Source organism: Morus notabilis, unplaced genomic scaffold (assembly GCF_000414095.1).
Source record: "Morus notabilis unplaced genomic scaffold, ASM41409v2 Scaffold248, whole genome shotgun sequence".
Classification (NCBI taxonomy): domain Eukaryota; kingdom Viridiplantae; phylum Streptophyta; class Magnoliopsida; order Rosales; family Moraceae; genus Morus; species Morus notabilis.
In genome coordinates this window covers 128520-147865 of record NW_010374042.1, presented here as the reverse complement: position 1 = coordinate 147865, position 19346 = coordinate 128520, and the positions used below count along the sequence as shown (strand labels likewise).

The 19346-nt window shown below is 35.1% G+C and overlaps 2 protein-coding genes across 2 annotated transcripts; both read right to left on the bottom strand.

The window, feature by feature from the left end:
- Positions 1 to 1639: 1639 nt before the first annotated feature.
- LOC21404317 (calmodulin-binding receptor-like cytoplasmic kinase 2) lies at positions 1640 to 5191 on the bottom strand. The gene is made up of 6 exons (XM_010114639.2): positions 4798 to 5191; positions 3812 to 4056; positions 3536 to 3704; positions 3338 to 3427; positions 2924 to 3225; positions 1640 to 2414 (listed from the first exon to the last, which is right to left on the bottom strand). The coding sequence occupies exons 1-6, from the start codon at positions 5039 to 5041 to the stop codon at positions 2151 to 2153; spliced, it is 1314 nt and encodes a 437-aa protein (XP_010112941.1). The 5' UTR covers positions 5042 to 5191; the 3' UTR covers positions 1640 to 2150.
- Positions 5192 to 12258: 7067 nt separating this feature from the next.
- Positions 12259 to 14489, bottom strand: LOC21404316 (pentatricopeptide repeat-containing protein At2g46050, mitochondrial). Its single transcript, XM_010114638.2, has one exon. The coding sequence runs from the start codon at positions 14469 to 14471 to the stop codon at positions 12420 to 12422; it is 2052 nt and encodes a 683-aa protein (XP_010112940.1). The 5' UTR covers positions 14472 to 14489; the 3' UTR covers positions 12259 to 12419.
- Between the last annotated feature and the right edge of the window lie 4857 nt (positions 14490 to 19346).

Sequence of the window (19346 nt, the reverse complement as noted above, 5' to 3'; positions counted from 1 at the left end):
CAATTTGCATAAATGCACCCAAAGTATGTACCTTGTTTCAAAATGTCTTTAATTTTTTAAAATAGTTCAAAACACCCCTCGATATACAGAAAATCATTCAAAACGCGCCCTCCATCTAATTTTGTCTATAACTTAATGAAATTTGCTGATGTGGATTCGTTATTAATTAAATATGTAAAATGATTAATAGAGAGAGGAAGCACGAGAAAATAGTAATAGAGAGAGAGAGATCACGAGAAAGAGATAAGAGAGAGAAAGAGGCTTGCGAGCGGCAGACTAGCGCGTCACCCGCTTGTTGGCCCTCGTTCTCCGTTTGGGAGGTTGCCATCAGTCAATCTTTGCGCTGTTGGGAGTCATGCCGCCATAGGAGGAAGTTTGGTTCGGGGTCGAAGCTCGTCGTCGCTCATCTAGGCCCATTCTTGTGGGGGGAAGAGCTGTCAGCGTTTGCAAAGGAGGAAGGACGCTCGGCTCACTACGATGGTCGGTCTAGGTCGGAGGGGGGATGCCGTTGGCTCGGCGGAGGATTGTCGCCATGGGCTGGGCGAATTTGGCTGCCATTCGGTGGTTGTCGGCGTTGAGGGACTCTCCTGTGGTTGGGGGGTTCGTGTCGCCGACGATGAGTAGGATGGGGTGGATCTGGGACGTCCAAGGTGTCTTCCGTGGAGGGGTCATGAGACCTGTTAGTGCCGGTGGGTTTTTGGTGTGGAGGGTTTTCAGATCGACAAAGAAGACGACGGCGACGTGGTCAAGGCGGCTCGAAGATCGGCGAAGATAATCTGGAGCTTTTCTTATTGATATTACTAAGGGCACGTTTAGTTCGTTGATTCGAGTTGATGTGACTTTATATGAGGGCTTTTTACTGTAACAAAAAAGTTAGATGTGATTGTTTCTAAGAGTTTTTTATTATAGCAAAACTCGAATCTGTAAAATGAATGGGGCTTAAGTAATTTGGTAATTCAAATTCGAATTCTTCCTTTTTTTTCTCACCGATCTGTTATATGACGTTGTGTTCATGGATTCGGAACCATGATTCATGATTCTAATTTTTAAAATTTAAATTTTTTGTGAGAGAAAAATACTATAGAGAATCAATAACCATGATTCAAAACTAGGGACGAACCCTTAAAACAAACATCTCATTAGTTTGATTTTTGTTCCCACTAGATTAGTGTTTGAATTTGCATTGTTATGAAGTAATTAACATCCTTAAAGCTCTGATCTTTCTTTTTTCTCTATTTGTTTTGTTTTTATTACTTTTTAATAAGATAATCATTTTCATTCATTCAATTAGAACTTAATACCTTTAATTAATATTTAATGTTATGCCACATCAACAATCTATTTGAATTATAGACAGAAGTTAATAGAGGGGCATTTTGATTCATTTTTTTAAATATGAAGGGGTGTTTTAAACTCTTTTAAAAACTCAAGAGGCATTTTGAAATAAGATACATTTTTCGCAGAGCATTTATGAAAATAATCATAGATTAAACTTTGTTGAAGTGAAATGAATTTGTTCACCAACAAAATGATAAACAAGTAAACTTTTTGGCTGGTAAAAATAGATGTATACTGACTGCTAGAAAGTGGGCAGGATACAAGCTATTTTATTTCTTTTCCATACTGGAAAATACTAGTCTTGAAAGAGCTTTTTTATTGCTACTTGAGCCATATAAATCGTTGGCCAACAGAAGCTTTAAGAATTCAACAAATAATTGTACGTGCATCATGCCAAGGCTGTGAATCGACCAAAATCCTACTTTTAAAAGTGAAATAAGCATCCACTAGAAGAATTTGGATACAAACAAATAATATTCAGTAGGCTACATACAATTCTCTTATTTACATGCATAGCACCCCAAGAATAATAGACACAATCATAAAAAATTTAAGAATAATACACAATATCTGGACGAAGACCCATCTTAAAATAAAATACCTTTATAGTCTCCAAATGACTGGACATGCAAAGCATTGTGAAACATTTGCTTCCTCAACCATGACGGTGTGACCCACCACAAACACTCAACAGTTGAAACACAAAGCGCAACCTGTTTGGTGCTTTATCTTGAACGGAACCTTGTGTCGTTAAGCCTGTATCTAAATGAGGCAGAAGTCCTTTGCCTTGCCTGAGCTCTCTCATCTATAGGTCATTCGTCTCTTGTTGAAGTGCTTCTCTGGGAACGTGTGGAAAATGAACGGAAGTCATTGCCCGATAGTTCCCTGTAATCTTTGCGGATACTCCAAAGGACCTCCGCACACCTTCGCATGTTAGGCCGGTTCTGTCTGCGTGGCGCCAAGCACTGTAAGGCTAGTTCAAGAAGCTTTTCAAGGGCCAGGTTATTTGCTGCAGTATGTTCCAGTCTTGGATCCAAGGTTGATAGAGCATCACCATCAGCAAACTTCTTCATGGCCTGCAAAACCAATCCATGTCACATTGTGTTCCTATAGAGCTTAAATGAGCATCCGCCATGCACTCTAATTAAGTGGGAGCATCTTTGACAGAGATGTGCTCTCGGAACTATGACACCTTGGGTACATTGCCCCGACAAGAAAAGTTTAGGCACGTTTGCTCAATGCCCTGTAAATTTTTGTAAATCTTCGCAATGTCAGCAAACCCTTAATTTCTTTCTTTTTTTTTTTTTTACTGATTTGGTCAAGTGGCAGCCACGTAATTGTTTATGAAGTTCCCTATGATTATCCTTACAAACAATACATGCGGTTGTGACTTGTCACCATTCCATTTCAAATATTTTGCCTAGGTTGAAGGTTGATGGACATTGGAAGGATTACGAAGTTCATGTAATGAGCCTAAATATTTTATAAGGAAAAAAAAATGTCAAAGGTACCATAGGTAAGAGTGATAAAATGCAATCTGCCCAAAATTTGAGAATATTAGAAGCGAAGAAGATGAGGTTCAAACCCATTTTGCAGTGATCCGCTCCTTCAGTTCCCGTTTTGCTTCAATGGGGCGCCTTCCTGTGGCTAGTTCCACCAATAACACACCAAATGAGTAGACATCACTTTTCTCAGTAAGCTGATAGGTCCTAAGGTATTCTGGGTCCAAGTAGCCAGCAGTTCCTTTGACTTGGGTGGAAACATGGGTGGCACCTGAATCACTGTCAGCTGCTAGTCGTGCAAACCCGAAGTCAGCTACTTTGGCACGAAAATTCTCTGTGAGGAGAATGTTGGAAGACTTTATGTCTCTATGAATAATAGGGTGATCTGCAGAGAACTTGAGAAGTGATTAAAATCTCTTCATTCCCATTTCAAGAACCACAAGAAAACACACTTTTGAGGAATCAAAACTGAACTTTTCTGCTAGAAAAACTGATACCTGTGTACATATGGAGATAGGTGATGGCATGAGCCACGTCTATTGCAATGTCAAGCCTTGCAGCGAAGTCAAGAATGTTTCCATGCAAACCTGCATAGTTTCTTGTATTTTAGATGCTTAAGTTCACACATAAACCTACACATATGCACGTAGATGCAATTTGCGCAGGCTCACAAAGAGGCGGAATGAAGCACTCACAATCTAAATGTTCTCTTAGCGTTCCATTTGGAACATATTCCACAATAACAATTCTTTCATCTTCGTGCTCCAAAAACCCGTGAAATTTGACCAAATTCAAATGTTCCACTTGAGCAAGTGTTCGGACCTCACTCTGAAACTGCACCCCCAATTGTTTGTCGTACGCACTCTAGAAAAGAAACTTAACCATGAGTTAGTCAACCTCGATCCAAAGCATTACCCTACCTCTGTAAAAGAAATGGAGCATTACTACTTATGAGTCTTGTCATGTCTAACCTTTTTGGCACGCTTTAATGCAACAAAGGTACCATCTGAGAGTCTTCCTTTGTAAACCGTCCCGAAACCACCTTGTCCTATCTTGAAAGGTGGGGCAAAGTTCCTCGTGGCCTTTAAGATTTCGTCAATGGTGAATTTTTCGTTGGGAGGTTCTCTTCCATGGGTTGATTTATTTTGATTGGTGTATATACCGTAATTCGAACTGCGTCTTCTCTCGCTACGAGATGCCGAACCCTCCGATTTAACTGAGAAACAACAACTTTTATTATTCTATCTCATCGACACACAAAAATATTTATTCAATTTCAACATGTAGTTAGTGCTCACACACCTTAAAGTAACAGGACACCAAAAAAATAAGCATTATAAATGCTTATAAATGTTTTGTAAGCATTATAAACATTTCTCCCTACACACTTATGTACAACCACGCTAAATTTTGTACTTTTCTTCTTTTGGAACTTCATTATCTAAAATCACACTCTTCTTAATCTAAATAGCATCTAAAGTTACAAACCCGTCGTACTAAAAGTTTCATGTCTTGACACATCAAATCAGGAGTTCATTTGAACATCCGGTTTTTCTTTAGTTGCATCACGTAAATATTCGACGATACAACATGAACAAATATATCTAGTTTTCAAACACCATTATGATGATAATACAGATTTATTGCAAATTTCAAAATCATAAAGAACTAAATTTTGAAAAATATGTCCATTGAATCATTATCTAGGTCGTCAGAAATTAAGAAGGCCAAGTCCAACACAACACTTGCTTTTGAAAGAGTCAAAATCCACAATAATTCGCCATTTTCCTTACTCTGTCCAGAATTTTTCTCATCAACCAAACAGAACGGTAAAAGCATAAAAGAACCTCACCGTATCACAGCATTAGATCCGTGCCTCAAACAACAGCTCAAAAGAGAAAACTCAAGAAAAACAGTTAAGAAAAAGCTTAAATATATATCTTGCTTTCTTTATTACCAGAATGAGCTTTGAATTCCTCGGAATCGGCGACGCTCTTGGAGCTCTTGGTCTCCGGCGGAGTGAAGCAGGCGATGAAGGCTCCGGCGACGGAACGGGCCGCGGCGGCAACAGCGTTGTGGCTCCGGCCGCCGGAGGCCTCGGAGTACGCCGAGCTCGGCGAGTACGAAATTCGGTCCGGCGTGTACCGGGAGTGGGAGCTAGGGTTCCGACGTCCGTACGACGACGGGTGCGGACTAGTCATGTTAGAGAGAGAAAGAGAGGAGAGAAATGGCGGGTAGTTAGGCACTAGAGAGAGAGAGAGAGAGAGAGAGAGAGGCAGAGTGGAAGACTTTTGATTTTCAAAGTCGGCGATGCAGCGAGCGTGTAAGTTGGTTCTAGCTAATGTGCGCCGTCTAAAGCGAAGCGTAGAAAAAGAGTTTAATTCTTGTATTATCTACTAGTTAACACCTCTCTTGAATAGAAAAATATATATTTATAAATATATTTATTTGTCAAGGCCTCTCTTGTTTTCGTCCAACTTGAGTGATGAAAATTAAAAGGAAACTCATTAAAAAAATAAAAAATAAAAGAAAAAGAAAAAAATAAAAAATAAAAGAAAAAGAAACCGAAAAGGTGATATGGCTCGTTGACGGTGGCTATCGTTCACTTCACAAATTAAAATTTTTCAATTCGAATTTAGATGTAACATTTTATAAGAACTTTTTACTGTAGTAAAAAAAGTAAGATGTGACATTTTCTACAAGCTTTTTACGTAGAAACTTAAAACTAAAACTCGAATCGGTAAAATGAACGAGGCCATAAGACTCGTAACTTTATATTTTGTGTGTAGTGATGTTCTGAAATTGTAAAGAAATTAGCACAAATATTGAGTTGACGTTTGTTTAAAAGATTCGGTTTAAATTATAATTATAATTTTTAATTTTATTACAGTATTTTTTTATAAAAAATTTAAATTTTAAAAATTAAAATTATGAATTAAAATTTTAAATTTATAAACTAAATGTCACATTAATATCCATAAAATTGACCATTCATTTACAAATGGCCTAAACATTGTAGAGAGAGGGGGAGAGAGAGAGAATTTTTTCAATTTTATTAGGCTATTTTCATTTTACCAATTTGAGTTTAGAATTCAAATTTTACTACAGTAAAAAAGTAAAAAAAAAAAAAAAACTCTTAAAAACAATTACATTTAATTTTTTTGTTACAATAAAAAACTCTCGCATAAAATTACATCTCGACTTGAATTAAAAACTCGATCAGCAAATTAAACAGGACCTAATCACTCTCTGTTCTTAATCCGTGGACCCTCCCTGATCATGAAGTTCTCCAAGTTTTAGCAACAACTAGTTGTTGCATTATTAAAAAGATTGGCCCACCAATATACATTTGTCATATTTTGTTTTATCCCTTTTTTTTTTTTCGGTGAATTTGTATTGCGAACTATTATGGTTTCTACTTTTTAAAAATACGTGAAAAGTCAAACTACATTTAAAAAAAAAAAAAAATTTAAAAGATGTGTCCCTAAATTTTGATTTGCATTATCCCATTCCTCAAATTTTGATTTTGTAACAAATAATGCCCGTTCAGTTAGGTTTTTGAACGGAAAACAATCGTAGGCTCAAGCGACTTTTTAAGGGTATTTTAGTAGAGACATTTTAGGAAGGATTTTAATTATTCTGAGAATTATGGTGAAGAAAAAAAAAAAAGGAAGATAAATGAGGGTTGTCCTAAGAGAAATAAAAGTAGCATCACATCACTCCTCAGTTTGTTGCTCCTCTTCTCCTTCTGACCAACCAACATCTAACTTGCCTCTGCCTTTTTTGCTTTCTTCTACATTTTTTCTCTTCACAATTTTTATCTCTAGGAGATTTATGCTTTATATGTCTTTCGCTTTGGTTTCGATTTAGAGAAAGCTCATTGTTCTAGTATTGGTTGCCACTAAAGCACTCTTTAAACTCGTATAACAGATTGTTAAAGATAGGTGAGAAGGGGAAGAAAAAGACAACTTTCAATTTTTCACTTATTTGAAGGTAACAGTAGTCATTTTATTTCGGTCGTTTTTAATTTACCACTATCTATCAGAGCTTGAACGTCATTTTTCCATCCAAAAATCTAGTAGAAGGGGTATTGTTGTTATAATTTCAATGTTTATGACCAAAAAAAAAAAAATGATGCAAAAACAAAATTCGAGGTGCACATGATTACCATGCCTAATGTTCTAAATTCTAAAATTTATCTTTTTTTTTTTTTTTACTGTCCAATCTAATGCTAAATAATTTGGCAGCTAGATAATGCTTTTGTGAATATGACCAAATAAAAAAAAAAAAGGAAGAAAGAGGAAAATAGGCCAAGACTTAAGATGAATTAAAATTAATAGATTAATAGTTTACATAAGTTAATAAATAGGCTAAATTACTGTTTTCGTCCATAACTTGTCTGGTTATGAACCATAACTTGATAAGTTATTGTCCATAAATCACGGTTTTTATCCATAACTTGTCTGGCTATGAATCATAACTTGACAAGTTTGTCCATAACTTATCTGGTTATGAACCATAACTTGACAAGTTATGGCCTATTAATTTCGATAACTAAAAGTTGACCTATATACTTCCTTAAGCTTTTCATATTAACCTATTTTTTACTATTTTCGATAAAAAAAAAAAACAAAAAAAAGAAAGAGAGAAAGAAAAAGGAAAACACCGACTTGGTTTTTTTTAAGGTAAATTTTTTGCATTTTCTTTTTAGGTTCTTTTCATTGTTAAGCTTAACATTTTGAGGTTAGCAAAAAAATCATTATTTTGAATTGTCTAATTTTTATACCTTCAGGTTTTAAATTGCTAAATTCATTTTTTTTCTTGATCAACAATTAATTTTAACCTATAAAAAAAAAAACCTAAACGCCCTTAAATATAAATAAAAACTTATTCTGTGTATGGACTGCTTTTGTTACCATCTCTTGTACCAAAGCAACAACAATCATCACCAACAAAAAGGGGGTAAAAGAGGAACTGATGATATGAGACACCATAAGATCCTCAGCACCAAAATCAAAGACAATTAATAACATCGGCAACCCACCCTCAACCAATCACTTTCAATAAAATAAGGGGCTAAGCCACCAATGGCAAAATAATGTTCTTCTCTTATAGCTAAAACTTTTACATAATGGATGGAGAAAGAACCATTAACCTGTTTAGACATAACACCCACAATAAATCTCTCAGAATCATCCATGATTCGAATCATTCTATGAATTTACCAACCAAACGTACACTTCATATGTCACTACACGTGTGCGGAGTCAAGATTTTATTGTTAGAAGGAGGGCATATGCCTCCCCTTTTACATTAAGTTTGAGAGTTCTTCTATGAGGTACTAGTTTAAGAACACGTGTGATGCACGTGAGAAGTAATCGTATATTAAATTTTGATTATTGTGTTATTATTAAAAGCATATAATAAATTCATATAAAATCTCAAAAGAAACTAAAAATTAAAAAAAAATTTACGGCAAGTAGAAAAAAAAGATAAAAAAAAGGATTAGAATGAAAAAATAAATAAAAAAATAAAAAAAAGAGTAAAAAAAAGTACCAAAATGAATAGATAAATAAGTTTCAGGACAAAAGAAACAAAAACAAAAGAAAAATAAAATTTTAAGGTAAAAAAATGGGTAAAAAAAGACTAAAATAAATGTATAAATAAATTTTAGAGTACCGTAAGAAAGAAACATAGGTAGGAAAATATAAAATTATGGGGAAAAAACAAAAGAAAAAAAGAGTAAAAAAAAGTACCAAAATGAATAGATAAATAAGTTTCAGGACAAAAGAAACAAAAACAAAAGAAAAATAAAATTTTAAGGTAAAAAAATGGGTAAAAAAAGACTAAAATAAATGTATAAATAAATTTTAGAGTACCGTAAGAAAGAAACATAGGTAGGAAAATATAAAATTATGGGGAAAAAACAAAAAAAAACAGAGGAGAAAAACCACAAAGAGAAAAAAAAAAAAATATATATATATATATATATATTGTACAAAACACTGTTATTGTTCATGCATTTTCAACCAAAACGTCACCGTTTTGGTTGTAAACGTGTGGCAACAGTTCTCAACAGAGGACGCTTGGTTAACGGATTCAGAATCATTTTCGATTTACATGTATTTTTTGTGAGAGAAAATACTGTAGTGAGCCACGAATTATGATTCGAACCATGACACGAATCCTTGAACCAAACGTACTATAAGATTTCTTATATATAGATTATCCATCTCTTTGGAGCCCTGAGGAGGACCGGAGTTTTCAATGAACATTTACATATCCCCTTTAATTATCATATATAATGTCAAATAAACTTATCGGTTACATTCTCCACAGGGATTGGAATAGAATAGATTAATTCCCATCCATTGAGAAAAATTTCTTCCACCACACCACCTGACTAAAAATACAAATCGACTACATTATCCTTTTCTTACCATAATGTCAAATGAACTTATCGGCTAAATTCCCTGAATTTTTTTTTAAATGAATATCTCTTTTTCTTATCACAATGTCGAATGAGCTTATTCGCTGAATTCAAAATACACCCTTGTTATTAGTGAGTAATTAAAAAGATTAAACAGAAAATTTGTTAAACATCAATATCATATTGTAACAGCATTTTAATTTAAGGAATTTCTATAGTGTTTCTTCTTTTTTAAGAATATCGGTGTTCACTGCTTATCAATTGTCGGATCTATATTACTTTTCAATCTGATTTGATTTTTGACTAGAATTAATCTAATAAGTAAGAAACACCGGTGTTTCTAAAAAATATAACACCAGAGAAAGTCTCTTTAGGTAAATTAATCTTCTTCTCACTTTTCTCTATTTTTTTTTTAAATTTAATTTGAATTTGATAACCAAGTATCTTTAATGGCCTGCTTGATTTATAAGTTTGAACATAAAATTTTAACAAAATTTTGAAATCTTATGAAGTTAATTACTTAAGTAAATTAGAAGAATCAGAAGAAATGGCTGGGTTGTTCTTTTATATTTTTGAGTTAGGGTGACTTGAGTGATGATCTTGAGATAAGTTTGAATTATAACACGAGTTGAAGTTATAACTTGAGTTTGTGTTTGGATGTATATATTTAATTTATGATTTGAATTGAGAATTTATTTAAGTTTGTGTTTAGGTGGGTCAAAACTTAAATTTATATTTAGATAGTATTTTAATAAAAACTCAATGGTGATGAAAAATTTTAATAGGGTATATGAGTGGGATTTTATTCGTCTTTTCGTTGTGAATGTATAGGAAAAAAATCATCTCAATTAGAATTAAAACAAAAAAGTTATGACATTTTTAAGAATAAAAAAAATATTGTTCATTAACTTGAATTCGAGTTTATGAACTCAAATTGAAGAAGAAATTTAAACTCAAATTTAATCTCAAACTCGAGTTTAAATTCAAATTTAAATTCAAATTTTTTTAAAAAACAAAATATAAACTTAAATAAAATAGTATATGTAATTTTCTCAAAATCTTATAAGAACGTTAAGTCAGACTCAAAGTGAATCAAAAGACCAGCATTAAAAAAGCAGAATTACTAGGGCCTCGTTCATTTCACTGATTTGAGTTTTTAATTCTAGGTTTTTACACTAAAAAGTTCTAAAAAAATGTCACATCTAACTTTTTTTGCTACAGTGAAAAGCTCTCATAAAATATCACATCTCAACTCGAATTGAAAACTCGAATCCGCGAAGTGAACGAGGTCTAAATTGAACGGATCAAAAGAACAATGATAGATCTAATGACGCGGGCCCCTTCGGAAAGAAGTCCTTATCAAGGCCTCGGTCCTAGAAATAGCAAAACTAAAGATAAAAGGGTTGACTCAGTTCCTTTTTCAAACACCAAAACTCTGTTTGATCCAATAGGGCCAGCTTGACCCGTCTGTCGTCAGAGTAACCATTTGTACACAGTTTTTTCGAAAAGTTTGAAAAGGAAAAGAGAAAAAAAAAATGAAAAATACCGCTCAAAATAATGAAAAATATTCTTGAAAGTAAAAAGTCTATACGTTATAGTTGATTTGGGGCTGAGGACAGAAAATCGCTCCAACACTAGTGATTAAGCAAATAAATACTGACATAAATCCAAAATATGTCTTTTATCTACGTGAAGCAAGTACTTATGTTCTAATTTTCAATAAGAATAGTCCCTTGGCCTTGAGGTACTACAGGGACGAAGATCTCAGTCTAATTTTCTACTCAATCACGAAATTAAAAAAAAAAAAAAAAAGGGAAGAGAAAGAAGAAACATGACAAACTAATAAGAAAATTCTTGAATTTAAATCAAAGTGCGATTTAATCATCAAACATGAAACGTAAATCAAATTCGTAGTCTAATTATATTGCTTCTTAATAAATGCCATCAATCATAAGAAGCTCCTTTACGTTAACACCTTTTCAGATGTTGGACGATGGCAGTCAACCTAATAAAAAAAAAAAACCGTATTACTCAAATTTTTTGTTGTTGGACACTACACGATAAAATCAGCTCAAATTTTAATAGATCCATTTTCACCCTTTAATGAGAAAACAAAAAAACAAAAACAAAAACAAAAAAAAAAGAAAGAAATGTTCAGAGCTACGATGAAATAATGTGGCAAATACTTCAATGGGCAGAAATGAAGATTGAAGTGGTTGGTTGTATATCTCAGATTAGACCTACGACCAACAATATAAACTCTCTTTTCAAAAGAAGAGCATGGCATGGCAGACTCTTTTATTACAAGTTAATCAAACTGTATCCTGCGGTTAGGAAACACATTGTCAACATCCAAATCAAAATGATTAGATTTAGTCGTACGACAGTTTGGTGAAGGTTTTGGCAGAGCTCTGAAGTTGGTTGGATATTGCCGGAGTTTTAAGGAATTTCTTCAAGTCAACTTCCACTTGACAACAAAGAAAGGGAAATCCTTTACCTTAAAAAAATAAAAAATTGACAATAGATCCCATGCAGGCTAAAAACAGAGATCAATAACACATTAGTGAATTTAGCTGATTTTAAGAATAGTAAGAGGGAATTTGGTTTTTTTATAGAGTTCTTAATTGTCCACAAAAAATAAAGCTGCAAGTGAAAAAGGAAAGAAATGAAGCAATTTTCCATGTATATTGAACCTTTTATGCTGTGCAGCACTAGATTGAGAATTTCACCTTAGTACACGTAAAGGCAGATTAAGATTGAGAATCAGATTCCTTATGATCGGATCCGGTTCGCACTTGGTTGATGAAGTTTGCAGCCTCAAATAATAAGAACAATCCCACTTGAATCAGAAAAGAGTCCTAGAGCCGAGTTTCAGTTCTCTGAGGGTTCTGATTTCAAATGAAATGCCCAGTAACTGGGCTCAAATTTAAGATATGGTAATAAGGAGAGTTGACATCCTGAAAATAAATAAAGCCTTTTCAGGCCATTCACAGGCTTTATCATGTATGTGTTTGAAGTAGGATGGTTTTTGTTTCAGTCCTTATCCAATTCCATGTCTCCTAAAGGCTTGTATTTAACTTACAATAGTGACAAAGCCAATATGAGAACTACGTCAATCTTCAACTTAGGAGAGATTTATCAATTAGAACTTAGAAAACCGAGAAGAACTCCAGTTCAAGCAGAGAAGTTAAAGGGTATATTCTTCCACAAGAATTTGTGAATTTTCCAAAACCATCACGAAATAACAATCCTAGCATATCATACACCTCTACAGCTTTTGGGTGAGACTGATCACTCGACACAAATGTATGAACATCACCACAAATCTCCACCCAGCTACAACCTGGAGATTTAAGACTACAGTTGCTCCGCATCATTTTACGGATTCTTGCCACATCAAGCCAACGACCTTCATGTGAATATGCGTTAGACATGATAGTATAATTCACGGCAACACTAGGTTCTAATGTAAAAAGCTTTTCTGCAGCCCATTCTGTTAATCGCAAATCCCCATGCCTTTTACATGCCCCAAGGAAGGCTCCGAATGTGTTTGGCCCAGCTTCAGTTGGAATTGCACTCAAAATAGTGAAAGCCTCCTCGAGAAGACCAGCTCGTCCGACAAGGTCAATGAGAGAGGTGTAATGTTCTGGCTCTGGTAAAATTTGATAATTCTTAGTCATCATCTCAAAGTACCGAAGACCTTTATCTATTAGCCCTCTATGGCTACAGGCAGAAAGGACACCAAGAAAGGTGATTCTATCAGGCTTTATGCCACAAGTTAACATTTTCTCGAAATACTCTATAGCCCCTTCAGCAAGGCCATGGAATGCATAGGCACAGATAATTGAAGTCCATGTAAACAGGTCAGGCTCAGTTACCAAACTAAAACACTGAAAAGCACTAACAATGCTGCCACACTTGGAGTATGCATTTATCAGTGCATTAACAGTTGAAAGAAACGACTTAAACCCAAATTTGATTGCACATGCATGAACTTGCATAAGTGCACTACTTAACCCTACCTTGCCACATGAGCTCACAACGCTAGCCATAGTCAAATTATCTGGAGAGAAACCACATCGGAGCATTTTTCCAAACAGTTTGATAGCCCCTTTGCCTTCTCCGTGTTGTCCATACCCCACAATTATGGTGTTCCAAGATACAACGTTCTTAATGGACATCATATCGAAAACCTTGTGAGCAGCGCCTATGTTTTCGTTCTTTGAATACATGTCAATGAGTGAACTTGCAACTATAACATCTATATCAAATGAATGTTTAATAATGATGCCATGAATCTGCTTTCCAAGTTCATATGATCCCGAACTACCACACAAACTTAGCAGGCTACAAAATGTGAAGTCATCCCCCTCAACGCCTTCCAATCGCATGAATTCAAATACCCGAATAGCTTCCCAGACCAAACAATTTGAAGCATAGCAATACACCATCACATTCCACAGAACCAAATCTCTGTACACAACAATGTCAAAAGCACACCTTGCGTCTTCAACTAAACCACATTTTTCATACAGCTCAACGACAGCCGCAGAAACAAAACAGTTGGAAGCAAAGCCCAACTTCAAAACAAAACAGTGCAATTGTAAAGCAACCTCCACATCGTTCAACGCAATGCACGCGCGGAGCAAAACATTCAACGTTATCTCATCTGGATGCACCGTCTCTCGCAACATTCTCTTAAAATACGAAAAACCGAGAGAGAAACTGGACTTGAAGTAACTTCTGTCATCCACAACTCCACATATTACTGCATTCCACGCTACCACATTTCTAACAGTCATTTCGCCGAGCACCTTATGTCCATCACTAAGTTCCTTGCATCTAACGTAAAAATTCAAAATCTGGTTCTGCAAAAACATATCAATGTACAATCCGAACTTTAACAAGTGCCCATGTAATTGTTTTCCTTCAGAGAGAAAACCCATTTTCGCCGAGATTTTGAGGGCTTTGGAGCAAAGGGAATGAGCCAAGTGAGAGTTATGGAAGTGGGCCGACTCGTGAACGGGAATTAAGGCTCTAAGACGACTCAGAGGACGAGTTGTGACTGATTGATGAGATGGGTCGGCTTCTTTTGAGCCATTTGTGATTGTTTTAGTGGAAAATGGACGGAAAAGCGGGAAAGCTAACAGTCGTTTGAAATGGACGGAGGAGATTGAAGATGAACGGCGTTGAGATAGCATGGAATAGCTGAGAGACGACAGTAGAGAGCAACATTTTGATTTTGGCGTAAATGCGCATAAAGTAAATAGCATTAAGTCAAGGGAGTTGGAGGGAAACAAACTCGACTTTCCATAAAAATAAAATAAATAGCACAAACATTTATAAATACTAACAACAAAAGTTTTGGGGTTCTACTAATTTTATTGGGCAATATTTATATATTTTATTTATTTTATCGATTCAAATTTAAAATTTAAATTTTAGTACAGTAAAAAGCTCTTATATAAAATAACATCTCAATTTAAATTAAAAAATCAAATCAGTGAATTAAACAGGCTTATAAGATAAGTAAAATGTTGATTGACTACGCTTTTCATTGGTCAGCATTGCAGTTCAATAAAGAGTAATACGGACCCTACCGCATCAAAACTAAAACCTAATTATTTGAGTTTTTAATTTTAAGTTTTTACAGTTTAAAATATTTAAAAAATGTCATATTTATTTTTTTTATTATAATTAAATTTTTTTAAAAAATATTATCTCTCGATTTAAATTAATCACAAAATAAACGAGTCCATAGCACCTCCACTTCCACTAAAACTTAGGGGTTGTTTGGTTGGGGGATTCGTGTCCCGATTCAAATCACGGTTCATGGTTTGCTACAGTGTTTTCTCTCACAAAAAATACACGTAAATCAAAAATGATTTTAATCTCATGATTCTAATCCATGAACCAAACGTCTCCTTAGAGTCCGTTAGGTTCATGGATTAGAATTATTTTTGATTTACGTGTATTTTTTGTGAGAGAAAATACTGTAACAAATCACGAATCATGATTCGAATCAGGGACGAATCCCTCTACCAAACATCACCTTAAATCCAGTACTGTAGATTTTCAACCCATTCAATCTTTCTTCCGTACCCAGCCTCGTTTCAAGAGCCATCTCTCTCTCCCTTCCTCTGTCTAAATTATTTCATCTTCTTTTTTTTATTATTATTTTTGATGAAATTCTGAATTATTTCATTGGGTAGTATGAAATTGTTCTCATTTTATCATTATTAAAAAAATTGTTCTCACACCTGCACGAAATGCCTCACACCTGGGTATCTCGTCTCATCCATAACTCTTGAAAACCATGAGCATCTGGTTTAACTTGAAAACCATAATTTTGTACTAGGTTATATGATATGAATGCATTTATGGGTATGCATAATTATTGCATCTGTTATGACCTATTGATACTTACTGAGCAAAAGCTCATTAAGTTTTTTCGTGTTATAGGAAGCACGGGTAAGGCACCGGCTCCCTAAAACTTGATGCTGGGCATGCAGAGAGGGTGTAGCAGCGGAATGTGGGCAAGTGGGTTGTGGACGCATCATGTGTTTTGGAAACGCTGCTAAACTTTATATGTAAAATAAAATAGTGTTTTATGTATTTGATGACTAGTGTAATAGAATGTTGTCAAAATGCTACAGCATTTTAGGAATGGCTGAAAACAGAATGTTAGCTAAATGCTACAGCATTTTAACGTACATGGAAAAAAAATGGCCTGAAATTTTTAGAAGTTATAACTAGTAAATGGTAAAGATTAAGAAATGTTAAGTATGAGCATAGGACGACAATCAAAAGTTAGGGTCGTCACATTGAGCCAGATAGTTTATTTTCTTACAAGGTATAGAGAACGTTCTCTATGTAAGAATTCTAAAGTAATTCCTGGAGAAGTACTAGCCACCCAACATAGGTTAGTGATATTAGATGTGAGCATTAAGCTTTGCTACAGAAGGACTAAGATAAACCACCTCCCACAAACTCGTTGGTGGCATTTGAAGGGAATAAAGCAATTAGCCTTTAAAGAGAAGTTGTTAGATGAGGCTACTTGGTCATATATAGGTAATGCAAATACTATGTGGGATGCCATGGCCAGCTGCATTAGAAAAGTGGCAAAGGAGGTAGTAGGGGAATCTAGAAGTAAAGGCCCACCTAGGAAAGAAACCTAGTCGTGGGGTGAGGAAGTTCAAAAGGCTATTAGGACCAAGAGGAATTTATATAGAGATTTACCAGAACATAAGGATATTGAAACTTTTAATAAGTATAAAGAAGCGAAGAAAGAAGCTAAGCGAGCAGTTGGTAAGACTCGTTCTACTTACTTAGATGAGGAATATAGTACTCTTGAGACTAGAGAAGGAGAGAAGGATATATATAAACTAGCCAGGATAAGAGAAAGGAAGTGTCGGGACCTAAATCAAGTGAGGTGTGTAAAGGATGATACGGATCAGATTCTGACAAAAGATAGACATTAGGGAAAAGTGGAGGAGTTACTTTGAGAAGCTTTATAATGATGCTCATGCGATAGAGTTTGACAATCTTAGGTCACAAGGAGAACCTAATGTGATGTATACAAGAGGAATCAGAGTCTCAGAAGTTAAAACTGCACTACAGAAGATGAAAAAGGGGAAGGCATGTGAGCCAGATGAAATTCCAATAGAGGTTTGGATGGCATTTAGAGATGCTGAAATTGTGTGGCTTACTAAGCTTTTTAATGAGATACTAAGGAAGAAGCATATGCCTGATGCATGGAGGAAAAGTATTCTTGTCCCCATCTTCAAGAAAAAATGAGATGTGCTGAAACTTTGAGAGAGAGTTATCGAAAGGAGATTAAGGGCCACAACTACCATCTCAGGTAACCAATTTAGCTTCATTCCAGGCAGATCAACCACAGAAGCCATTTTTCTTCTTAGGATGCAGATGGAAAAGTACAGAGAAGTAAAGACAGACCTACATATGGTCTTTATAGATTTAGAAAATGCATATGATAGGGTGCCGAGAGAAGTTTTATGGTGGGTGCTAGAAAAGAGAGGAGTGCATGTGAGCTATATCAAGGTAATTAAGGACATGTACAATGGGGTGGTCACGAGTGTGAAAACTACTGAAGGCTACACGGCAGAGTTTCCCATTCAGATCGGCCTTCATCAAGGATCTGCTCTTAGTCCTTATCTTTTCACCATCGTGGTGGATAAGCTGACAAGAGAAATCTAAGATAGAGTTCCTTGGTGTATGCTTTTTGCAGACAATATAGTTTTAGTTCAGGAACATAGAGAAGGAGTTAACCGTAAGTTAGAACTGTGGAGACAGACTCTCAAGACGAAGAGTTCTGGAGTGAAAAATCATATAAGAAGAAGAGTTCATTGAGAATCGGTTTAGCCTTTAGGAAATATGTACTTTGTCATTTGCAAAAAAATATTCTCTAATGGACAATGATTCATAAAACACATTCATGAATCGGAGCTCCTACTGGTCCAAGTACCGAATCAACCCTCAAGAGAATTATTTATCTACTTCTTTCTTAAGAAGGAATGGATTCCATCTCGTGTAATAACATTCCGCATTTTAACGTACATGGAAAAAAAATGGCCTGAAATTTTTAGAAGTTATAACTAGTAAATGGTAAAGATTAAGAAATGTTAAGTATGAGCATAGGACGACAATCAAAAGTTAGGGTCGTCACATTGAGCCAGATAGTTTATTTTCTTACAAGGTATAGAGAACGTTCTCTATGTAAGAATTCTAAAGTAATTCCTGGAGAAGTACTAGCCACCCAACATAGGTTAGTGATATTAGATGTGAGCATTAAGCTTTGCTACAGAAGGACTAAGATAAACAAATGGGAATGACATGTATTAATAATGTTTTAATTAAAGATTCTGAACTTTAATTAAATTCATTATGAACATTGCTTTTTGATTATTATCCTTAAACATTATCCTCTCGTATATAACACTTATATACAGTGTTTAAGGTTACATAAATAATCATGGAATTTTCATTGATATTCACAAAATATTCATAAATATATGCACATAAAATAATGAATAAACTATTTTATTAAATAAATAATAAATATCTTATTACATCTCATGCTTCTAGGACACCATTCCCAACAATTGAAACTTTTAATAAGTATAAAGAAGCGAAGAAAGAAGCTAAGTGAGCAGTTGGTAAGACTCGTTCTACTTACTTAGATGAGGAATATAGTACTCTTGGGACTAGAGAAGGAGAGAATGATATATATAAACTAGCTAGGATAAGAGAAAGAAAGTGTCGGGACCTAAATCAAGTGAGGTGTGTAAAGGATGATACGGATCAGATTCTGACAAAAGATAGACATTAGGGAAAAGTGGAGGAGTTACTTTGAGAAGCTTTATAATGATGCTCATGCGATAGAGTTTGACAATCTTAGGTCACAAGGAGAACCTAATGTGATGTATACAAGAGGAATCAGAGTCTCAGAAGTTAAAACTGCACTACAGAAGATGAAAAAGGGGAAGGCATGTGAGCCAGATGAAATTCCAATAGAGGTTTGGATGGCATTTAGAGATGCTGAAATTGTGTGGCTTACTAAGCTTTTTAATGAGATACTAAGGAAGAAGCATATGCCTGATGCATGGAGGAAAAGTATTCTTGTCCCCATCTTCAAGAAAAAATGAGATGTGCTGAAACTTTGAGAGAGAGTTATCGAAAGGAGATTAAGGGCCACAACTACCATCTCAGGTAACCAATTTAGCTTCATTCCAGGCAGATCAACCACAGAAGCCATTTTTCTTCTTAGGATGCAGATGGAAAAGTACAGAGAAGTAAAGACAGACCTACATATGGTCTTTATAGATTTAGAAAATGCATATGATAGGGTGCCGAGAGAAGTTTTATGGTGGGTGCTAGAAAAGAGAGGAGTGCATGTGAGCTATATCAAGGTAATTAAGGACATGTACAATGGGGTGGTCACGAGTGTGAAAACTACTGAAGGCTACACGGCAGAGTTTCCCATTCAGATCGGCCTTCATCAAGGATCTGCTCTTAGTCCTTATCTTTTCACCATCGTGGTGGATAAGCTGACAAGA

Excerpts from the sequence above, each read along its gene's own strand:
- LOC21404317 (XM_010114639.2), bottom strand. The coding sequence starts at position 5,041 with ATGACTAGTCCGCACCCGTCGTCGTACGGACGTCGGAACCCTAGCTCC. Across the intron at positions 3,428-3,535 it reads GCTAAGAGAACATTTAGATT|GTTTGCATGGAAACATTCTT; the intron begins GTGAGTGCTTCA and ends GAAACTATGCAG. Across the intron at positions 2,415-2,923 it reads AGCGGATCACTGCAAAATGG|GCCATGAAGAAGTTTGCTGA; the intron begins GTTTGAACCTCA and ends TTGGTTTTGCAG.
- LOC21404316 (XM_010114638.2), bottom strand. The coding sequence starts at position 14,471 with ATGCTATCTCAACGCCGTTCATCTTCAATCTCCTCCGTCCATTTCAAA.